Genomic DNA, 24,063 nt, shown 5'->3' with positions numbered 1-24,063 from the left:
TTATGACACTGTTGTCATAGTAACACAACCTTTTTTTTTTTTTGTGAGACGCAGTTTCACTCTTGTCCCCCATGCTGGAGTCTCAGCTCACTACAACCTCCACTTCCCGGGTTCAAGTGATTATTATGCCTCAGCCTCCCGAGCAGCTGGGATTATAGCCACGCACCACTACACCTGGCTAATTTTTGTATTTGTAGTAGAGACAGGGTTTCACCATGTTGACCAGGCTGGTCTCGAACTCCTGACCTCAAGTGATCCGCCTGCCTCGGCCTCCCAAAGTGCCAGGATTACAAGCGTGAGCCACTGCACCTGGCCAGTAACACAACTTTTTGTATTGTATGATTAAACCTATCAACATCTGGAAAATCTGTTTGAAGGAAGTAAAATTTCTCCTCTATCTTCTTAGGTTTTCCCTTTGGGACTGACATAAAATAGATTACTACTTGCTAGAAATAACAGACTTTACGTGATTACAACTCTTCTGGCACTGCCTTCATTTCCTGGTTATTACACTTTAACCTTTAACATGATTTAGCTCCTGTTGTACTTTCATGTATGTGATGACGAGGCACTTTCGTAAACAGTGAGCCACAGTACTCCACCCTTGGTGTACAAAACAGAAACGCAACATTGCTGAAGTTTCATAAAGTCCTATTTTCCTGCAATGGCTCTAAGTCCTCTGTACTCAACATAGCAAGATCATAAAACTTTACTATGGGATAACATATGCTACTTAGAGAATGCTTTTAAGGAAACAATATCCCCAAATTCTAAGTACCTCGAGTATAAGAACTTAATACACAATTCACTTCCTTGTGTCCCTAGATTACAAGTTTGAAAGTAAATGAAGAGGCTATACTACCTTGTCTTAATGTAGTAGACAAGTAGATTACAATAATTCTTAATTTTATTTTTTGAGACAGGGTCTCACTCTGTCGCCCAGGCTGGAGTACAGTAGTGCAATCACAGCTCATTGGAGCCTCAACTTCCCAGGCTTAAGCAATCCTCGCACCTCAGCCTCCAGAATAGCTGGAACTACAGGAGCATGTCATCACGCCTAGCTAATTTTTTCTATTTTTTGTAGTGACAGAGTCTCACTATGTTGCCCAAGTTGGTCTAGCACTTTTGGGCTCAAGGCATCCTCCAGCCTCGGCCTCCCAAAGTACTGGGTTTACAGCCAATAATTCATAACGGGTACAAAATATTTACCTCTGACCAAGTGTAGTTTATGAAAAATAAAAAATAAAAATTATTCAATACTTTAGGGCAGGCAATTTTAAATCAAAGCATGAACTGGAGTCCTCATGAACTGGAGAGGCATTGATGGAAGTAATAAAAGCTCTCTACTGCTTTCACCTTTAAAGACAGTAAGACCATGGTTGGCAACAAACGACAATAAAGCCACAGTTTACAGTTATTTTATACTATAATGTGATACAAAGAGCTATCAATGACTAAAACTCCACTCTCGGACATTTTAATACTCTTGGAATGTGGTGACACAATTTTTTTTTTTTTTTTGAGGCGGAGTCTCACTTTGTTGCCCAGGCTGGAGTGCAGTGGCGCAATCTCAGCTCACCACAACCTCTGCCTCCCAGGTTCAAGTGATTCTCCTGCCTCAGCCTCCCGGGTAGCTGGGACTACAGGTGCATGCCACCATGCCTGGCTGATTTTTGTATTTTTAGTAGAGACAGGGTTTCACTTATGTTGGCCAGGCTGGTCTCGAACTTCTGACCTCGTGATCCACCCGCCTTGGCCTCCCAAAGTGCTGGGATAACAGGTGTGAGCCACTGCGCCTGGCCATGATGACACAATTTTCAAATCACTAATTAACCTTCACAGCCTCAGCCTATTACAAGAAATGCTGGAGGCCAGGCGTGGTGGCTCACACCTGTAAATCCCAGCACTCTGGGAGGCTGAAGTGGGCGGATCACCTGAGGTCGGGAGTTTGAGACCAGCCTGACCAACATGGAGAAATCCCGTCTCTACTAAAAATACAAAAATAGCCAGGCATGGTGGCACATGCCTGTAATCCCAGCTAATCAGGAGGCTGAGGCAGGAGAATCACTTGATCCCGGGAGGCAGAAGTTGTGGTGAGCCGAGATTGTGTCACTTTTCTCCAACTTGGGCAAAAAGAGCAAAACTCCGTCTCAAAAAAAAAAAAAAGAATTTGGAACTGAAAAATGGCCAATGTGTATTGCCACACACTGGTGAACATGAAAGAACAGATACATATGTAAAATATGGCCGGGTGTGGTGGCTTGCGCCTATAATCCCAGCACTTTGTGGCAGATCGCTTGAGGTTAGGAGTTCGAGACCAGCCTGGCCAACATGACGAAACCCCATCTCTACTAAAAATACAAAAATTAGCCAGGCATGGTGGCGGGCGCCTGAAATCCCAGGTACTCAGGAGGCTGAGACAGAGGTTGCAGTAAGCTGAGATCGCGCCACTGCACTCCAGCCTAGGTGACAGAGACAGACTGTCTCAAAAAACAAAAATAGACAAAAAAGACCTGTAAAATGTAACTGTTTTTGTTTGATAAAATAACAAAAATAATAACCCAGTTTTTAAAAATTAAAATCCAGACCCTAAGCCAACTTTCCAAGTTTAGTTTTCTTTTAATATATATTCAAAATAGACTGAAACCTCCTTTTGATAGGCAACTTTCATTACTGTTCATGGATCACCAAAAGTTATGCAATGAGAAAAAAGAAAAAGTAACAAGAGCAAATGAATGAAGAAATGATAATTTATGTGGACCAAAAAAACAGGACATATTAAGACAGCCCGGGATTATCTGTATTGTCTATGAAAGTCAACAGGATTCTTGTTCATTTTCCCTCCATTCCCTGGTCCCTCCTCACAGGGTTTCCTATAAACATTATTCATACCACTCTTCTACCTTTAAGTCTTTTCTAGACCTGTCTCTCTGGGTTTCATTTTATTCTTCTGCAGCCTTACCTTGTGTCCTCTGCATCTCCTTCTCCTTTTACTCACACCTAGCACTTTTTGCAACCTGCCCAGAATTATCTGTGGAGTCTCTCTCCAAATAGATGGTAAATTCCTGGGTGTCACAGATTCATTTGCTATCTTCTTTTGACATACAACACAGTGTCTTGTACATTGAGGATGCTATTTAAAATAATTGCAAGTTGAATCCAGTTTCCTATCTGTCATCTTTAACAATCTTGCTTTTGCTCAGAAATTAAGAGCTCTGATTGAAATAATATTCCCCAATATAACCATGGACTGTTCCTAGAGACAATTTTGTTCTTAATACAACACGTGAATTATAGTAAATTATCTTTCACATCCAGTCCAGCTTCTTGGTTCTTGCAGGTTACAGCAGACCTGGTTACACAAGACAAGGTGTTCTAACAGGTATTATTTCCGTTCTATAATGGAAAACTCTACTTAGTTAGGGACGTGACATTAAAATAAAAGCCAGAAATAGATTATGAAACTTTAAAAAATCTAGATGCTAGTTTTGAATATACTGTTTACTAGCTTACAGGGTAAGACACCTAATTTTTCTAAGGCCACCTCCTTATCTGTTCTTGCTACCTCTACAGGGTTGTTATTAGAATCCAACATATGTGCCAGAGGTTTGAAAATGTTAACTGTGGCCGGACACGGTGGCTCACGCCTATAATCCCAGCACTTTGGAAGGCCAAGGCAGGCGGATCATCTGAGGTCAGGAGTTTGAAACCAGCCTGACCAACATGGAGAAACCCCGTCTCTACTAAAAATACAAAATTAGCCGGGCATGGTGGTGCGTGCCTGTAATCCCAGCTACTCGGGAGGCTGAGGCAGGAGAATCATCTGAACCTGGGAGGCAGAGGTTGTGGTGAGCCGAGATTGTGCCATTGTACTCCAGCCTGGGCAATAAGAGCGAAACTCTGTCCCAAAAAAGAAAAATAAGAAGAAAATATTAAATTTAAAATAAATATCTTTTTTGTCCACTCTGAACTCAAATTCTGGGGTTAAAATATATAATATATATGATGTGGCAGCCATTGGCCCTTGGCCCCTTAAAGTTTTGTTAAAAGTAATTGACAAGAGGTGGATTGACTAATAGGAGAAAAGGCTATAAATTTACTTAATGTGCATACACAGGAGCCTTCAGAATGAAGATCCAACTTCTCAATAGTTTCAGAAACTTATAATATCTTGAGGTTACAGAAAGAATGGCAGCTTAGATTCTGGTAAAGCAGAGCAGGGAAGAGGTTTGGCCAGCAAAAGTGGCCTGGTTATGTAGAGGAGCCTCCCTCAGAGAGACTTTTAAAGGTGTCCTGCTCTCAGTCTCTCCTAGATCTGGGGAAAGAAAGAGAAAGGGGAGGGAGTATGACTGCATTAATGGAGATTCTATATGGATACAAATTTTCCCCACTTAAGACAGCTTTGCAAGGCCACTTTTGTCAGGATGGTGAAGTGGCAGCCATTTCAAAATACGTCAAAGAAATATATTTTGAGGGTAAAATATTTTAATTACCGGCCGGGCGCAGTGGCTCACGCCTGTAATCCCAGCACTTTGGGAGGCTGAGGCGGGCGGATCACCTGAGGTCAAGAGTTCGAGACCAGCCTGACCAACATGTAGAAACCCCGTCTCTACTAAAAATACAACATTAGCTGGTCGTGGTGACACATGCCTGCATTCCCAGCTACTTGGGGGGCTGAGGCGGGAGAATGGCTTGAACCCGGGAGGCAGAGGTTGCGGTGAGCAGAGATCGTGCCATTGCACTCCAGTCTGGGCAATAAGAGCAAAACTCCATCTCAAAAATATATATATATATATATATATTTAATTACCTTCAATTACCTCCTTAGACAGGCCAGCTTGAAGTACTTGGGATCTTTTCCTTTCCATTTACCCTATTTCCCCAAACAACACCAGCTTCCTGAACATTCTCTGAAGAATTCCAGCAATAATTCTCAAAATTCCCACCAATAGAATGATTTCTAGTTTTAAGGGACTTCTTAAGTGTTCTGGTTTCAACCTTTTACACTTAAAATTCAACTAGAAAGGATACATCATTCGGACCTTAAATAGTACAAAGACTGCACTTCCAAAATACCAGTAAAGGTTCTATAATACCAAAGCTACTTCTACATCCCAATTCTTACTAATAAGGATTTTATTGATCTAAGACATATTCTCTGCAATGCCATTCCTAATCCTTATTTGTGGAAGTGATGCTGTATCATGGCTCATGGCAGGAAAAACATACACAACTGCAGGGGTTTTCTTAGCTATTTATAGTAGATCTTTACCGTGTTTATGAGGAATGGGGAGGAAGGAGAAAGAAAAGACCTGGACTACTGTTGAAGTATTTACTACCTTTTAATTGTGCTTGGATTCTGGAAAATAGCATTTATGTTTTGACTATCTTCATCTTAATAACCTCTGCCATCACAAACTTACCTGATTTTTCAAATAAACTACACATAGGTACACACTCATCTAAAGAGAGGAACAGGCTAACAATGAAGTTTTAATCATTTAATATCTTTTTCCTGTTGTATTTTAGAACAAATTTTCCTTACTAATTTATTATGTTCTTTGCAGCAGTAAGTAATCAGTTTTTCACTGAGTAATATGATATTTAATAATTACTTATTTCAATGAAATTGACTGAGATTTCACCTGGAGTTTGGTGCAAAATTTAACTCAATGCTTAAAAGTACCAATTCTTCTCTCTTAGCCAATAAATCTTTAAAATGTAATGAATACAACTGATATGAACTTCATCTTCTATTTCCACTTAATCGATACCCTAAATTAATAACAAAAATAATGGGTGAAATTTGGGGCAAGATGTGAAGGGGCTTGATAATCTATCAACTGGATAAATAATCACATTGCTATATCAGTTTAAGTGGTAAACATAAAACTATAGAAAGTCAGTCTTGGCCGGTGCTGTAGCTCATGACTGTAATCCCAGCACTTTGGGAGGCCAAGGCGGGCAGAGGTCAGGAGTTCGAGACCAGCTTGGCCAACATGGTAAAACCCCGTGTCTACTTAAAAAAAAAAAAAAAAAGTCAGTTTTCAGGGAATAAACACACAAATTAAACACTCAATTTTAACCAAGATCTTTTACATTCTATACTGTTTCTTCTTGTCATATATTCTATCATGAAGGCACTTAACTTTGTTCATTTCTCTTTAGCTATTTCTCTTTAGAAAATATCACCAAGTCAAAGACTCTTCTCTGGCTATGACCCTAGTATGGATTGAGAATCCCTTATCTAAAATATTTGGGATGAGAAGTGTTCAGATTTTTTTCCCCCAGGTTTTGAAATATTTGCTAATACTAAGAGTTGAGCATTCCAAATCCAAAAATCTGAAATCTGAAATGCTCCTATAAACATATCCTTTGAGCATTATGTTGACACTCAAAAAGTTTCAGATTTTAGGACATTTTGGATTTGGAATTTGGGACGCTCAAACTGTATTATAAAATATAAAGCTTTTGTGGGCCGGGTGCAGTGGTTCACACCTGTAATTCCAGCACTTTGGGAGGCTGAGGCGGGCAGATCACCTGAGGTCAGGAGTTTTAAGACCAGCCTGACCAACATGAAGAAACCCTGTCTCTACTAAAAATACAAAATTAGCTGAGCGTGGTGGTGCATGCCTATAATCCCAGCTACTTGGGAGGCTGAGGCAGGAGAATCGGTTGAACCTGGGAGGTGGAGGTTGTGGCGAGCCAAGATCGCGCCATTACACTCCAGCCTGGGCAATAAGAGCGAAATTCTGTCTCAAAAAACAAAAAACAAACAAACAAAAAGCTTTTGCATTCCCCTTCCTATTACCAATTGTGATACCCAATGCTTATTAGCATGTAAACAGTTGTTTTATTAGAAGATTCTACAATAAGGCATATAATGTTCAGATGTCCTGAAATAAACATATTCTTTAAAGAAGAAAAAACATGCAAAAATTCTTCCATAGTAATGCACTAAAAAATCCATTTATTTTTCCTTTTCACTGACTACAAATATATCAAAATGGAGGCAAGTCAAAGTGTTTGAAACATACGGACTATAAAAATTAGCCATTTAAATCATAGGTCTCCATTCAGATGCTACAAATTCAGATTGCATGGAGATCAAGGACTCACTTTGTACTGATCACTGCATATAGCATACATTATTCCTCAGGTACTTCCTAGCGAGTGGTATGCTCAGTTTCTAAGCACTGAGAACAAGTACAGCTTGAATGGCTACAGATGGAATCTACTGATAAATTAAATTTGGCCTAAAGCTGCCTGGGTACATATTTTAAGTTTGGCCTAAAGGTTTCTCTCTATATACTGAACTGTAACATAACTTGATGTGTCAACTGACTGTAACCTACTATTGTAACAGTAACCAAGTCTCGGCCAACCACAGTCAGCCAACTGTTCAAAGTAGGTTCAAATAAGGCAAATGCCAAGCTGTAACCAATCCAGCTGTTTATGTACTTCAGTTTTGGACAGAAAAAGGAAAGTGACCTTTGGACAGTTTTGGACAGAAAAAGGTCACTTTTCCTTTTTCTGTCCAAAACTGTTATTGAAGCACATGGCAGCCCTGAGAGTTGCTCTGAAACTACTCTGGTTCTGGGAGATGCCTGATTCTTCAATCATTCTTTGCTCAATTAAACTGTTAAATTTAATTTGTCTTAAGTTTTCTTTTAACATAACCTATCAAAATTGTGATTACAACTAGTTTAAGGAGATTCTGGTTTCCTTGAGTGCTTGCTCGATGAACAAATATAAGTAATGAATGCCAATTGATAGACACATACAATAATACAATGCCAAGGACTGAGTGCAAGAAACTATCACGAATTTAACCATAAACTGGCCAATATATCTCTCTGTCCACTAATTTGTCTTCATTGAAAAATGAGGACAGTGATACTCTATTAAGCAACATTTTAGGGGTATAGAAATTCTTCCCTTTAAAAATAGAGGCTAAAAAAAAGGAAAGGGGTTGGTTAATAAAATATTATCTTTAACCTCTTGGTTTGGCTAATTTAGTTACAAGAAAGCTTTGTAGCAAAGAGGGAGCAAGCACATGGTTAGGAAAACAGCCTTATGGTGGCATAACTATCAGAGGTGTGTGAACCAGAGCAATTCCATCTTGAATAGGAGCTGGGTAAAATGAGGCTGAGACCTACTGGGCTGCATTCCCAGATGGTTGTTAAGACATTCTAAGACACAGAATAAGATAGGAGATTAGCACAAAATACAGGTCATAAAGGCCTTGCTGATAAAACAGGTTGCAGTAAAGAAGCTGTCTAAAACCCACCAAAACCAAGATGGCCACTAGAATGTTCTCTGGTTGTCCTCACCGCTACACTCCCACCAGCACCATTACAGTTTACAAATGCCATGGCAATGTCAGGAAGCTACCCTACATGGTCTAAAAAGGAAAGACATGAATAATCCACCCCTTGTTTAGCTTATCATCAAGAAATAACCATAAAAATGGGCAACCAGCAGCCCCCGGCTCTGCTCTGTCTATGGAGTAGCCATTCTTTTATTCTTCTATTTTCTTAATAAACTTGCTTTCACGAGATCCAAGAACCCTCTCCTGGGGTCTGGATTGGGACCCCTGTCCTGTAACATAACCTATTTGGCAACATCTCAGCCCCCCATCTCATTTTCTCCCAAATAGTAACACCTTTTTCCCTAGTCTAGAGGACCCCCTCCCCCCGACCAACCAATTCCCCCAGCCAACTCTCACATTATAGTAGACATATAAAAGCAGAACTTCTCTGGTGACAAAGCTCTCTTAGCCTCCTGCTGCTGGAGTCCCACCCATCACCACTGGAGCCCTTGACTCAACTTATGTAAAATACGCTTTTTTTTTTTTTTTTTTTGAGCTGGGGTCTTGCTCTGTCACCCAGGCCAGAGTGCAGTGGTGTGATCACAGCTCACTGCAGCCTTGACTGCCCAGGTTCAAGTTATCTTCCAGCCTCGGTCTCCTGCCTCAGTCTCCCCAGCAGCTAGGACCACAGGTGCGTGGCAGCATGCCTGGCTAATTTTTAAAATTATTTGTAGATATGAGGTCTTGCTATGTTGCCCAGGCTAGTCTCAAACTCCTAGAATCAAGTGATCCTCCTGCCTTAGCTTCTCAAAGTGCTGGGATTACAGGTGTGAGCGACTGTGCCTGCCTCCCTCCCCCACTTTTTTTTTAAACCACTGGTTTAGTCAACTCTGAAACCACAGAGGTGTCTGAGTAGAGGTGAGATGAGATGCAATGATAAATTTAAAAGAGGAGAATTTACTTATTCAATGCAATGAAGTATGAATAGGTAAGGGGTACACTTGGGTAATCAGTGGGAATAAAAGTTGAGAGGCAATAAATCTGGAGGGGTTAAACCTGGATGTGAGGGCCAGAAGAGTGACTCTGTTCAATTAAAATATTTAATGAAAAGGAAACAGTTTTTAAAGGAATAAAGCATCCTCATGACATGAAACTCTCAGGCCAGACATCTCTAGAGTAATGCTGGTTCCAAGGCAGGTTATATTCTCTTTCCTCCTTCACTTGAAATATTTTTATGATGAAATCTACTTTCAATGAACATTTATCACACAGCATGTAAGGTCTGGGCTCCCTTCTCCCCATTTAGGGCAGTTCTGTTTTAGCCTGTTGTATTCATGGGACTCCTAGATAAGCGTTTTATTAAAGAATGTGACAGCTGAAAAGTTTGAAAACCACTGAACTAAGATACAGGATGTTTCAGCGCCTTGGCTTTGTGAGTATCTATCTATTCGGTACAGAGCAAGGCTTCTCAACCAAGACACTCTTGACATGTTGAGCTGGATATTTCTTTATTGTGGTGGGCTGTCCTGTGTACTGTGGGATGTTTAGCAGCATCCCTGGTCTCTTTACACTATGTGTCAGTAGCACCCTTCCTGGGGACAAACCATCCTCAAGCCACCTCCTTAACTGAGAACCACAGATGTAAAGAATTCACAGGTCCAGTTCCAAGCTCAGACCCCAATCTGTTTGAGGACTGTGCTGTTTTATACCAGCTTCTCTTTTCTTTTCTACTACTATGGCAAGGTTAAACATGGGCTAACGTTATAATGCTGGTGATTTTTTTTTTTAATAGGTAGAGAAAAGAAGCAGGCTCGAGATTCTCACATAAATGGGGGTATTTGTCTGCCACATTTCTAAATTAATAGGAGAAAAGGTTGCTTGGTTACCTGAAATAAAAGTCAAAAAAGGTTTCTAGGTACCAGCATAGGCATTTCAGGGCCTGAAAGCAAAATCTATTTATCTTTCCACAGGTATATGTATTAAAAAATAAAAGCAGGCTGGGCCAGGTACGGTGGCTCATGCCTGTAATCCCAGCACTTTGGGAGGCTGAGGTGGGCGGATCACGAGGTCACGAAATCCAGACCATCCTGGCTAACACGGTGAAACCCCGTCTCTACTAAAAATACAAAAAAAATTAGCCGGGTGTAGTGGTGGGCGTCTGTAATCCCAGCTACTCGGGAGGCTGAGGCAGGAGAATGGTGTGAACCCAGGAGGCGGAGCTTGCAGTTAGCTGACATTGTGCCACTGCACTCCAGCCTGGGCGACAGAGCGAGACTCCGTCTCAAAAAATAGAATAAATAAATAAATAAATAAATAAAAGCAGGGTGGTCTTCAGCAGGATATGTGGTACTCAACAGCAGACAATGTCCATAAACAAGATAGGTGATATTTGTAAAAATTAATGAAGCATTAGGTCCAGGTGAAGAGGAGAAAAGGACTTTCTGAATTGAATAATACAATGCTGAGAAATCACTGAGAGAAAAGGAAAACAAGGCTTTGGAATCCAATCAATTTGCATTTGAATCTCACCTCCATCTGCTTTAGTTTTGTCCTGGTTTAAGAAGTATAATCCTTCTGAGCCCAGAATAAAGAAAAGAACTAATTTCATTTGGCCTTGCACTGCTTGAGGAAAGTGACAAAATCTTTTAAACATTTATATTTCTAGTACCTGGAAAAATATATAAATGTCTATAATGACTTTTAGGTATAAAAATATCAAGATTCCTTCCTTAAGATTTATACAAATTATTTAATATATTTTTACGTTTATTTTTTTCATAGGCATTACTGACTGGGATTGTTTTATATTTATAAGATCTCGTTTCTCCAACAATTCAGCCCCATATTGAGATTATTTACAGTGTTCATGAATGACTTGGGATTGACCAGGAATGGTAATGAATGGTTTTCATTTATTTTGGGGTTATTTTTCAAAAGTAAAAAACAAGGCACTTGAAAAATAAAACTTTATACAAAAAGATTTAGACTTTTCCTGAACCCTAATTCTTACATATATGAATAAGCTTAAAGTCTGAACCCTCTTTTTCAAGTCTAACAATGCTTATGCCATTCTATGTCAAGGGAGATGTCGACAGCACCATTGCGGCCCTCCCCCAGGGAGTAGTAGGTACTGGCCTTAAGAAATGGGTAGGGGGATCTTGGTACAGATTATGCTGACTTCCAATTAAGGGTGGTGGCTGGTCTTGGTGCTTTTATCTTTATGAGCTTATCACTTTACTTCTATGAAGACCTAAAGCTTTGAGTAGTCAGAGATATTTATCTCATTATGTCAAAGGACAGTACCAGTGTCACACTGTTTATATATCGCTGATAAGTAAGATGCCCTTGTCTTTCATAGCCATCATCCTATCCTCCTTCAGTACACACATAATTTTCAATTCATCTCTCTTCCAACTTAAGTTAGGACATTTATTGTTTTCTAAAACGTCTCTGGAGATGGTCCAGGGTTGTATTCAGTAACTGAGAGAAAATTCCATAAAGAACATGTTTATAAAAATATTGCAGCATGTCACCTCACTGAAAAAAGAAAAAGAGAAACATGAAATATTCTGTCAGCTACAAAGGCAGTATAATTTTTGTTTCCCATGGTTGAAACAGGTAAGTTTGAAGAGTTTAGATGTCAAACTCTTTTTCTTTGATTTAACTTTTGGCATCGGATCCCATGAACAAATGGAAATTTGCTAATTAACGCGTGGTTTTTGGTGATTCACAAGATAAACAAATGGGAGAAAAAGTTTTAATTTTCCTAATATCCAGGATATTATTACTTCTAAAAGAAACGTCACTTATAAAAAGCCCCACCATACCCTATATTTTATGTTGTGCAGAACATTTCTTTATCTACATCAGTTAGTTACACAATTTGTGGCAACAGATAGACACATGAAATAATATTCAACATTTTAACTGATGGAAATACTCAGCATGCCAGAAAAATAAATCTTTATACAAAAGATATATCCAAGGCTGGGTGTGGTGGCTCATGCCTGTAATTCCAGCACTTTGGGAAGCCAAGGCGGGTGGATCACGAGGTCAAGAGTTCAAGATCAGCCTGGCCAACCTGGTGAAACTCTGTATCTACTAAAAATACAAAAATTAGCTGGGCACAGTGGCACGTGTGTGCCTGTAGTTCCAGCTACTCCAGAGGCTGAGGCAGGAGAATCGCTTGAACCCAGGAGGCGGAGGCTGTAGTGAGCTGAGACCGCACCATTGCATTCCAGCCTGGGCAACAAGGTGAGACTCTGCCTCAAAAAAAACAAAGACAAAAGATATATCCAGTAAAATTCATATACAAACCCTAACAAATGACAAATTTAATTCATAAGTGATTAGCTTGAACAAAACATTAAACATTTTAAGACAAGTAATGCTACCATCAGCATAAGCAATGGATTCAAATCCCTTACAATGTTGGTCAAGTCTTAATATGCAGAGAAAGTGAAGTGAATGCATATAAGTGAGTTTTACTTTCTATAACACTCTCAATCCTGGATTGGAGTTTGAAAGCTAGACTTTCCAATATGTCTAATGTGCCATGTGTTCAGGACCATCTGAAATACATGATGTTCTAGGCCAGGCAAGTAACCTCCTAAGTAATATGTTTAGTCTGATGGGATTCAGAACATGCTACCCCAAAATATGGTGCTTTGGCATACTGAGTATTTTGAGCTAAAGAAATGTGACAAACAGCAAATGTAGGAAGGACTCTCTGATCCACCCCTGAAGTAGGCCATAAGACCCTAATATGAGAGGTGCCCTTCCTATACCTAGAGAAAGGACCATGCTTATCTCCAAAAACAGAGGAACAGTAAGAGGAATCTGAATGAACAAGCCCTGCTGTTTAGTTTACTACCCTTAGCTCATTTAGTTTACTACGCTTAGCCCTTTGTTTATGTCCCCTATCACATTTTTCCCATGATTTTCCACTCCTCATCAAACCTAGCATAAAAACACACAAGTTTACCCATTTCTTTGGGTCTTTGTTTCCTTATGAAGGCTTTGGTGTCACAAAAAGCTTACATTAAATAAATCTGTATATTTTTCTCTTGTTAATCTGGTTTTTGTTAGAGAGCCAAGGGTGAGAACTTAGACTGGTAGAAGGAAAGGACTTTTTTCCTCCTCTACAAGATCTTGTTTTAACTAGCAGTTTCTTTTTCTTTTTTTTTTTTTTGGAGATGGAGTCTTGCTCTGTCGCGAGAAAAAAAAATACATAAGTTCAGAAGTTCTACAGCAAAATATAGCATCTGGAAAATTTACAATAACTGATGTGATCTTTTACACACTGACACATTCAAAATGAAGATAAACATATAGGACTTAGCACATATTAAAGGTAAGAGATTTAAATACCGATGGATAAGGCAGGAATGTTTTAAAATCATTTCCTTTGTTACACAGCACTAATCTATTAAAATGCTGTGACTACATAAATGTTGTTTATTGCCTACACTTCAACTTCTTTTAGGAAACAACACTATAAAGAGAAAATGGAGATGGATGATGAAATCTTAAAATACCTTTATAGGAATAAAAACTTGTTGAAAATATTCAGAAAGCTACGAATCTTGTATGAGGCCTATTAACTAAAACTACATGATTTGTTTTGCAATCAACATCTAATTACTCTAGCAGAGAACACAATTCATTCATGGAAATCTAAAATTGGGTAATGCAAATAGTTGCCAAATTTCCTTACTGCTAATTTGGGCCACTAAGCATAAAACTCATCAGACTTGTTTAAAAGTGTTTTCTTTTGGGAGGAAATGCTAGAGAATAGGAAGAAAAGACTAAAAGGTGCAAGAAGCTGGTAAAACTATTTAAAAGCGGGGTGGGGGGTGGCTCACCCCTGTAATCCCAGCACTTTGGGAGGCTGAGGTGGGTGGATCACTTGAGGTCAGGAGTTCGAGACCGGCCTGGCCAGCACGGTGAAATCTTGTTTCTACCAAAAAAATACAAAAATTAGCCAGGCATGGTGGTATGTATCTGTAGTCCCAGCTACTCAGGAGGCTGAGGTAGGAGAATTGCTTGAACCTGGGAGGCGGAGGTTGCAGTGATCTAAGATTATGTCACTGCACTCCAGCCTAGGTGGCACAGCGAGACCCTATCTCAAAATAAATAAATAAATAAAATAAAATAAAAGGGGGGTCAACTATACCTGTAATAAATAGTAGACTGCTCCAAAACGGGGTACAAAAAAAAAAAATCTAAAAAGCTTAAGTTAGTTTATCCTTCCTTAACACTTTTGCCTTTCAGTGTTTAAATATTTTGAAGTAAACAAATTATTTTATATCTTGAGTTTCAGATTTGCAAAAGGCTGACACAATTTTTTAGTAGATATAAACAAAGGTCGTACTGTATCTATTATTTAGGCTGATTTTCTAAACTGTAAGCAAAATTTTTTCCCATAAAGGAAGAAATGCATTCAAAGATGATGAAACTATTGAATAGTCAGAAAAATAAGGCAACTGAGAGCAAATATAGTCTAAATAGCTACTATATAGATTACCAAATTAAATCTTATAATGTAAAAGGAAAAATGCTAATTTTTATTTAAGATAATCACTTTTCTCTTTCATGCAGCAATTACTCTCCAATATTGTCCTTACACAGCTGAGCTGAAGGATGTCAGGGAGCTGTAGAGGATACACAGAAGGCTGATATAAGAGAACCCCAGAATTACACAAGAGTTAAGGCTGGGCACGGTGGTTCATGCCTGTAATCCCAGCACTTTGGGAGGCCTAGGCGGGCGGATCACCTGAGGTCAGGAGTTTGACGCCAGCCTGGCCAACATGGCAAAACCCCGTCTCTACTAAAAATACAAAAAAATTAGCCAGGCATGGTGGCGGGCGCCTGTAATGCCAGCTACTCGGGAGGCTGAGGCAGGAGAATCGCTTAAACCTGGGAGGCAGAGGTTGCAGTGAGCTGAAATTGCATTAGTGCACTCCAGCCTGGGTGACAAGAGCAAAACTCCATCTCAAAAAAGAAAGAAAGAAAGAAAAAAAGGAGTTAGGGATGGCAGGATCAGAAACAAAATCTAGTATCTTCATTTAGATCTCTATTCCCAAAGAAATAATAAGTTATCAATCTAGTGATTCACTTCTAATATTTAACCTCAGCCATTTCTGTAATCTTCATGAGTTGAATTAAAAGGTCTAAAGGTCTGATCCGTTTTAAGAATTGATAATTTATGGTGCATAGTATTACCTTATCAGTGGGAGACAGAACTGTAGAAAACAAATACTCTCTTCTCAGCCCTAACCCACCTTTCATGAATAAAGTTCTATACAAATGATGCATATTTATGAAAGAATGGGGCAGGAAATGATGAATTTACATTTTAAATCTGCCTGCCTTCACAAACCAAGATTCAGCACACAAGATGAAATTCTATAGGGGAGAATGGAATTTTTTCATTATTTACTTTAACATTTATTTGGACAAAATCTTGAAAATCAGGAAATGAAATAATAAACTATGATACATATACCACCAAGTAAGGTAATGAAGAATCTTAACTCACCATTTTTTAGGTTTTGATAATGGTTTGTATTTGCTGTATTTTACACGCCACTCAAGAACTTCTTTACAGCGCTGACATACTCCATCATGAAGTTTTGCATTAATTTTCTTAAAAACAAACAAAGACAAATTGAGAATTTCACATGTGAGCCAGCATTGCAAATCCCATAAGAGTGTATGAGATGTAAATTTTAAAATATAACTGAACCTTAATCTGCATAACAATTTATGATATATTATGTATTTTTATGTATATTACTCAATTTGTTATTTTTTTTTTACAAAGGCAATGGTTCTTTTTTTGTTTTTTTTTTTTGAGACAGAGTCTCACTCTGTCGCCCAGGCTGGAATGCAGTGGTACAATTTTGGCTCACTGCAACCTCCACCTCCCGGGGCTCAAGCAATTCTCCCGCCTCAGCCTCCTGAGTAGCTGGGATTACAGGCACGTGCCACCATGCCCAGCTAATTTTTTGTATTTTAGTAGAGACAGGGTTTCACCATGTTGCCCAGGGTAGTTTTGAACTCCTGAGCTCATATGATTCACCCGCCTCGGCCTCACAAAGTGCTGGGATTACAGGCACGAGCCACTGGGGCCTGGCCCTCATCTAGAAAATTTTTAACCTTCCCATTGATTCTGATGTATGTATGTGTCAAAACTCAAACTGCACAGTTAAGATATGTGTATTTCATAGTATGTAAGTTATATCTCGATAAAAACATAATAATAAAAAAGAAAATCTTGCTCGTATTTGAAGACTATCATTTCAACAATTCAAATCCTCCCCATGAGTTGGAATTAAACTGAGAAATTGGGCTGTCCTGAACTGTCAGTTTGTTGAAGAGAACAGAGGCTGAAATTTGAGGAAAGGGTGCCAGGGAGAAGCAGCTGGAAGCAAAAAGGCATTTCATTTTTCAATTTTATGCTTTTGAATTCTCATGTTAAAAAAGTTTTAGAAAAGTTCCCCCTACTAACTTGGTTTCTTCAAACTTAAAAAATATGTATTCGTATGTAAATATCTGTGGTGGAGAAAGGGCTTTTTTATTGTAATTTTCTTTTCAAAATGTGTTGGGGAAGAAGGAAGACAGGAAAAATTTAAATGTGTCATGTATTTTCTCTAATAGTTTTATATTTTTGTAACATACTCATTTGATTGAGGACACAGACTATATATTTTCACTGAGTACTCTGACAATTCTCTAGTTTGCTTTGGCTGTGGAAGCTTGGTCTTTGCCTATTGTTGGAATAATGAGCAGAAGACATTTAAAATTTTCTTTGCTTCTTTTGTTTTCTTTTAAAATTTCTCAAGGGGAGAAAGAAATGCATCACAAGTATGCAGATTCTTTGGGAGGCTATTAGATATTAAGTTAAAAGCACAATGTTTACATCAGATCATCTGAAAGAAACAATTTTTGAACAGAACTTGATATTCTTGAAAGTTCTAAACAAAAAGATAAAATATTTGATAAAACATTTATTCAATGAGAAAATATTTTAGGAATATTGTGAAAAACCATAAATTAAGCTGTGAATGTATTTCATTTTATTTAATTTTTCTCTTCAAGGAATCTTCACCATCAGGAAGTGTGAATATATTATGTTTAACTTTGTGATGAGAAATACATTCTGTTACTTACAAATTGTGTATGGGTGCATTCCTTCCTTCTGGACATAGATGGAGAGTCCCAGTTCTGCATGCTACTATATCCCCTCCTTACTCTAGGCCCCTAACTGTTGCCAGAAAGAAGGAAATCTGTACCTACACACCAAACTCTTCGTCCTCTCAACCTTTGTACTTATTAATAGTTATCATGGACAAAGCTAGCTAAGAAATGCAGAATCAAAGTTCACATTCATCATTTGTCTTCTCTGTTGTCTAGAATATCTTACTAAGTATTACTTATATTTCCTTAACTGAATGACTTTGAACTATGACTTCAATATGAATGTGATATTAAATTCCTAATTGGAACATTCTTAGAACACAGACATTTCATTACCTGCAATTTTATTGTATATAACACATTCTGCTTGTTAACTAGGAAGCATTCTTTGGTTCCTTGTTTGTTTCTGTATCCAATTTCTGACCAGTTCATCTTGATTTACAAAGCTGTGCACAGTTTGGAAACTGGTTTCTTTAGGGTGGATCAACAGTAGAACAAAACAGGTCTTTGTGGGAACTTGTCCTGTGAGTGATGTGTGAAGCAGTATAAATAGATATGTTGTACAGGGTTCACATGACTAACAGGCACTACTATCAAATTAAACTTGATGTTTATGTGTTAAGAAATTAGTAAGAGTAAGAATGAGAAAGAATAGTACTTTTCACTTAAAAATAGGTGCAGAAGAAAGAAAAGTATATACCTGTTTTACCATTCTTTGGCAAAACAGAACTGAATTCCAGAGATGTGAGCAAAGAAAGTTAATCCTAGTTCTAGGAATCCTTCTGCCTGGGGGAAAGGAAATGACAATCTAACCTTATTCACATTTATATTTACAATTAACCCTATTTTAGCAATTACTTTTAGTATATCCCTCATGGTAGAAGATCATAGTAATTAAGGTTAAAACTTAAGTCTGTCCAAATATAAAATCAAAAGTTTTATAAATACAAAAGCCTATAAAGGTCATTTAGTTCGTTCAACAAGCTACTTTCCAGATTTGTGAAGAAAAAAAAAAATCTTCAGTGGAAGAGTCCACTGAACTTAGGAATCAGTGAAAGAAGAAACCCTTACTTATCAAATGAATACTTTTCAAAGTTAGAATAAACTTAAGGAACATCAAAAAACATGCCTACTTAATATATACATAACGTCTTAATGTCTTAGCCTTCATTCCTACAACTTTTTTCTTTTTTTGAGACAGAGCCTCGCTCTGTTGCCCAGACTGGTGTGCAGTGGGGCAATCTTAGCTCACTGCAACCTCTGCCTCCTGGGTTCAAGCAATCCTCCTGTCTCAGCCTCCTGAGCAGCTGGGATTACAGGCGTGCACCAGCATGCCAGCTAATTTTTGTATTTTTAGTAGAGATGGGGTTTCGCCATTTGGCCAGGCTGGTCTCGAACTCTGGGCCTCAAGTGATCCACTTGCCTTGGCCTCCCTAAGTGCTGGGATTATAGGCATGAGCCACCGCACCCGGCCCATACAACATATATTTTAAAGTAAGTGTTGTTACTGGTGCTTTAAGCATTCTATTTGTTGTCAAACAATGTATCTTTAACACAGTAATGCCATACAGAAGTTGGGTGAGAAAGGGCCAGGTGCGGTGGCTTGCACCTGTAATCCCAGCACTTTGGGAGGCCGAGGCAGGCAGATCACCTGAGATCGGGAGTTCAAGAGCAGCCTGACCAACATGGAGAAACCCCGTCTCTACTAAAAATACAAAATTAGCTGAGGTGCTGGCGCATGCCCGTAATCCTAGCTACGCTGGAGGCTGAGGCAGGAGAATCCTTTGAACCTGGGATTTGGAGGTTGCAGTGAGCTGAGATCGTGCCATCGCTCTCCAGCCTGGGCAACAAGAGCGAAACTCCTCAAAAACAAAAAACAAAAAACAACAAAAAAAAGAAGCTGGGCGAGAAAGGACTTCAACTCCCAAGAAGGTAGCAAGCAAATTGTAAATATTATATCTGTATCAACATGCTGATGCTGAAAAATATTTTATAAAATATAAAGTATCATTTAACAGAAGGAAGATACTACGGTAGGTGAAAAGAAATTTGAATACCATTCAAAAGCAACTAAAATAATTTTTCCTTAGGATTTTTTTTATACATAATTCTTTCAGAATTTCCAAAGGTAAAACAAAGGCCTATTTACTCCTCTTAATTGAAAACAAAAAACAAACAAAAACAGAATTAAAAAAATGAAATTCTCAAAGAAAAATGCCAATGCCAATTCCAATGCTAAAAATCTATTTCCATAAACTGGCTTTGTTCTTTTCCCTGCAGTACTCTTCTCCTAAAATAAGGTATTTTATGCTACTACTGCTATAACAATGTTACTCCAGAAATAGAAACTTTTATATCTTATTTAATCATATTTAAAAGTATGTACTTTGAAAGTTGCTGGAAACAGTCCCTTATAATAAATTTGGCTAGAGGATAAAAGATCCCTGGATTTGGGGGCAAGAACTCACGTGACTAATAACAATAACGTGAAAATCTGACTTTTAGGCTGCTTCTTTCTTTTTTTTTTTTTTTTTTTTGAGTCGGAGTCTCACTCTGTTGCCCAGGCTGGAGTGCAGTGGCATGATCTTGGCTCACTGCAACCTCCGTCTCCCAGGTTCAAGTGATTCTCCTACCTCAGGCTCCTGAGTAGCTAGGATTACAGGCACACGCCACCACGCCCAGCTAATTTTTGTATTTTTAGTAGAGACAGGGTTTTGCCATGTTGGCCAGGCTGGTCTCGAACTCCTGACCTCAAGTGATCCGCCCACTTTGGCCTCTCAAAGTGCTTGGATTACAGGTGTGAGCCACAGCACCTGGCTTTAGCCTGTGAGTTTCAAATCATAAACTACATTATTTAAATTCCTTTAAATATGGCTAGAACATTGTTGGACATAAAGTATCTTACAAAACACAACTGAAAAATAGATGAGGGAATCAGAATGAGAGAAAAGTAAGGGCAGGAGGGAAATTACAAAGCAGTCAGGAGTGCAGCTGGAAAGTGCACTTGTTAGAGATGGGCCACAAATGAAATCTGAGCTTTCTAGCACCCAGTAAAACATAACTCATTGTCTGTAACATGCCAAAAATCCAGTTTCTCAGAAGCAGCACAAGTATTCTTGTTACTGAAATGCAAAGTTTCATCTTTCCCATACCATGTGATACAGTAAGCGATGCTCTCAAAAACGTCCTTACAACACAAAGCATTTCACAGAACAGTTTTCTATCCTGGTTCTCAATGTAGGCCAGTGTTATAATGCCAAAACAGAGTGCAATAAAGTTATTCTTAGGTGTACAATGTAGGTACAGATCCCTGATAGTCACAGGATCTACAGGAATGCACTACATATAAGGCCATCTTCAATAAACACTATTTCTCTCAACTTAGCTCTAAAAGCATTCCCTTCTATTATGAGAAATGTCAAACTTGCAGAAAACAGTGAAAACAATAATACTAATGCATACATAGACACACTCCCAGAGACAACTATTAACATCTTCTTACCTTTTTGCTTTTTGTGTGTATGGGTACAGGTAAAATAACTTAGGGATATCAAGACATTTCACCTCTTAATACTCATCATATCCTAGCAATAAAGACTTTCTCGTGCTTAACCACAATATTGTCACCACACCTAAGAAAAATGAAAAATAACTCCTTAATGTCACTGAATGTAGTCAATTTATATTGAAATTTCAACTGCTCCAAAACAGCTTTCAGAGCTGTTTTTTCCTCCCCAAATCAGGACCAATCCGTATTCAAGTACTGTTTATCTGTTATCTCTCTTTTCAGCTATTTATGTTTTATCCCTTATTACATGAATATTTTTTGAAAGTAACAAGCAAGTCATTTTAGAGAATATCCTACATTCTGGATTTGTCCATTTTCTCATGCTGTAATTTAACTCATTGCTTTATTTCCTGTAAAGTGGAAGTTAGGTTTACAGGCTTAATTATATCCAGTTTAAATATTTTTTGGATCAGAATAATTCATAGGTGACGCTGCTACTGTTGTGTACTTCATATTACTCCAAGTCAGGAGGCACATACTGTCCAGTTCTTGCCTTGTCAGCAATGCTGAATTTGATAACTTGCTTAAGGTGGTGACCCAGATCTCTTCAAATTACGACTACAATAATCTATGGAGGCCATGTTAATGTACTGTACCACAGTAACACTTTCCCTCATGGTTTTAGCATCCACTTATGATCTTTGCCTGAATCATTCATTTTACCAAGCGATGAAGAATGCTAACTTGAATTCTATTCTTTCTATATTAATTTTTTTAAAAAGATTGTCAGCTTAAATCAGTTTTGAGAAGTCCATACATACCAAAAAATTCAACCATTTTAAGTATACAGTTCTAATGAATCTGACAACCAAACTTCCAATACTTTCATCACTCCAAAAAGTTTTCTAATTCCCCTTGGTTGTCAATCCTTTCTACTACCTCCGAGGTAATAATGATTTCAAATCTGCTCCTACAGTTTTGTCTTTTCCAGCATGTCGTGTAAATGAAATGGTTAAGTATACAGCCATTTGAGGAGCTCATTCCTTTTTATTGGTGAATAGTATTCCATTGTATAAATTACCATAATGTTTATTCAATTCACCAATTAAAGGACAGTTGGAGTTGTTTCTAGTTTGGAGTGCTAATAAATATTTGCATACAAGTTTTTGTGTGGACATATTATTTATCTTGGCTTAATTACTAGGAATGATATTTTTGGGTTGTATAATGGAATGCTTAATTTTATAAGAAACTATTAGTTTTTCAATGTTGCTGTACCATTTTGCATTCACACCAGCCATATATGAAGATCCAGTTTTTGTATATTATTTCCTGGACTTGAAATTTTATTTCTTATTTTAGCCATTCAAATAGGTATGTAGTGTTATTTCATTATGATTTCAATGTACATTTCTCTAATAACTAAAAATGTTGAACATCTTTTGATGTGTTTACTTGCCATCGTGGGTTTTTTGTTTGTTTCTTTAAGAGACAAAATCTCACTCTGTTGCCCAGGCTTGAGCGCAATGGCATGATCATAGCTCACTGCAAACTTAAATTCCCGGGCTCAATTGATCCTCCCGCCTAAGCCTCCCATGTAGTCGGGATTGCATGCATAAACCACTGTGCCTGGCCCCACCCTTTATTTTCTTTGGTTAAGTGTCTATTCAAATCTTTTGCGTCTTTTTTTTTTAATTCTTCATTTCCATTATCTTAATAGTTTTTCCTAAGAGCAGATCTTTTTAATTTCAAAGAACAATTTATCAATTTTTTTCTTTCATGAACCATACTTTTTGACTCTTGAATAAAAAAGATCTTAATCTGTTTTCTTCTGCAAGTTCAGTAATTTTATGTTTTACATTTAGTCTATTATCTATTTTGAGTTAATTTTTGATTGTACAGTGCAGAATCCAAGTAGAGGTTCTTTTAAAATTATATACAGATGTACAATTGTTCCAGTACCATTGAAATGCCTTTGTACCTTTCTCAAAAATTAAGTATGTGTAAGATCTATTTCTGGATTCAGATCCTGTCACATTAATCTATGTGTCTAGTCTTTCACCAATACCACCCTGTGTTGATTCCTGTAGCTTTATGGTAAGTCTTGAAATCAGTACTTCAATTCTTCCAACTTTTTTTGTTTCCAAAATTGTTTGGCTATTCTAATTCCTGTGCTTTTCTATATAAATTTTAGAATCTGTTTGTTGATTTCAACAACAACAAAAAACCCTGCTATGATTTTGATTAGGATTACACTGAAACTGTAAATCAATCTTGGAAAGAACTGACATCTTAACAACCCTCAATCTTTCAGTCCATGAACATTCCATTTCTTATTAGATAAACCCCAGTCATTTGTAATATATTGTCCTTTTTATACATTGATGAATTCCATATGCTAGCATTTGGTTAATGATTTCGGAATATATATGCATGAGGAATCATACTCTATAGTAATTTGGAGTTTTTTTTCCAATGTCTTTGGTTTTGGTTTTGTCTGTTTTGGTTCTCAGGTGCTGGAGAATTTATTTATCTTAGAAGAGCACAAGAGAAGAAAGTCATACAATAATAAGAAAATCACACATAAGAAAATCATACAATAATATAGTATTGTATATACATTATTTTTTACTGGACTTTATTACTTTTATAGATGAAAAATACCTCTACAGATCAATTTTATAGAGCTAAAACAATATGAGTCTTTACATATAAATATTCAAAATATAGAAATTTTATAAAAATACGGATAAAGAATAAAGACAAGTCCTATCACTCAGAGATTCTATACTTTGCAGCACTTCAAGTATATATTTATGTAAGTTCACATTTTTTCCACATGTTGTTTTATAACTTATTATTCATTTTTCCATATTAATATATATACTTTCAAAGCATGTCTTTATTGTATGTATTATAGTCTCTCAGAGTAATACTATCATTTACTTAACCTATTATCTACTATTTGACAGTTTAAATGTTTCCAATTTCTGAATATATATATTTTAAATATATTGGCGTATAAATATCAGAAAACTTCTAA

At 37.7% G+C, this 24,063-nt stretch overlaps 1 protein-coding gene across 5 annotated transcripts in view; it reads right to left on the bottom strand.

The window, feature by feature from the left end:
- The window catches only part of CUNH9orf85 (chromosome unknown C9orf85 homolog), a 73,641-nt gene that overhangs the window by 22,136 nt on the left and 27,442 nt on the right, over nt 1-24,063 (bottom strand). For 2 of the 5 annotated variants that reach the window (XM_058444957.1, XM_032164291.2), the window contains exon 2: nt 15,852-15,958. In XM_058444957.1, coding sequence (XP_058300940.1) covers nt 15,852-15,958 — 107 coding nt within the window. Of the gene's footprint in view, nt 1-11,156; nt 11,849-14,092; nt 14,271-15,851; nt 15,959-17,848; nt 17,998-24,063 lie in introns of those variants that run through there. The other 3 variants (XM_058444955.1, XM_032164292.2, XM_058444958.1) reach the window with 3 other exon arrangements.

The sequence above is a fragment of the Hylobates moloch genome, unplaced genomic scaffold (genome assembly GCF_009828535.3).
Source record: "Hylobates moloch isolate HMO894 unplaced genomic scaffold, HMol_V3 SCAFFOLD_10, whole genome shotgun sequence".
Classification (NCBI taxonomy): Eukaryota; Metazoa; Chordata; class Mammalia; order Primates; family Hylobatidae; genus Hylobates; species Hylobates moloch.
The sequence above is the reverse complement of the archived record's forward strand: the minus strand, read 5'-3'. Positions and strand labels throughout refer to the sequence as shown.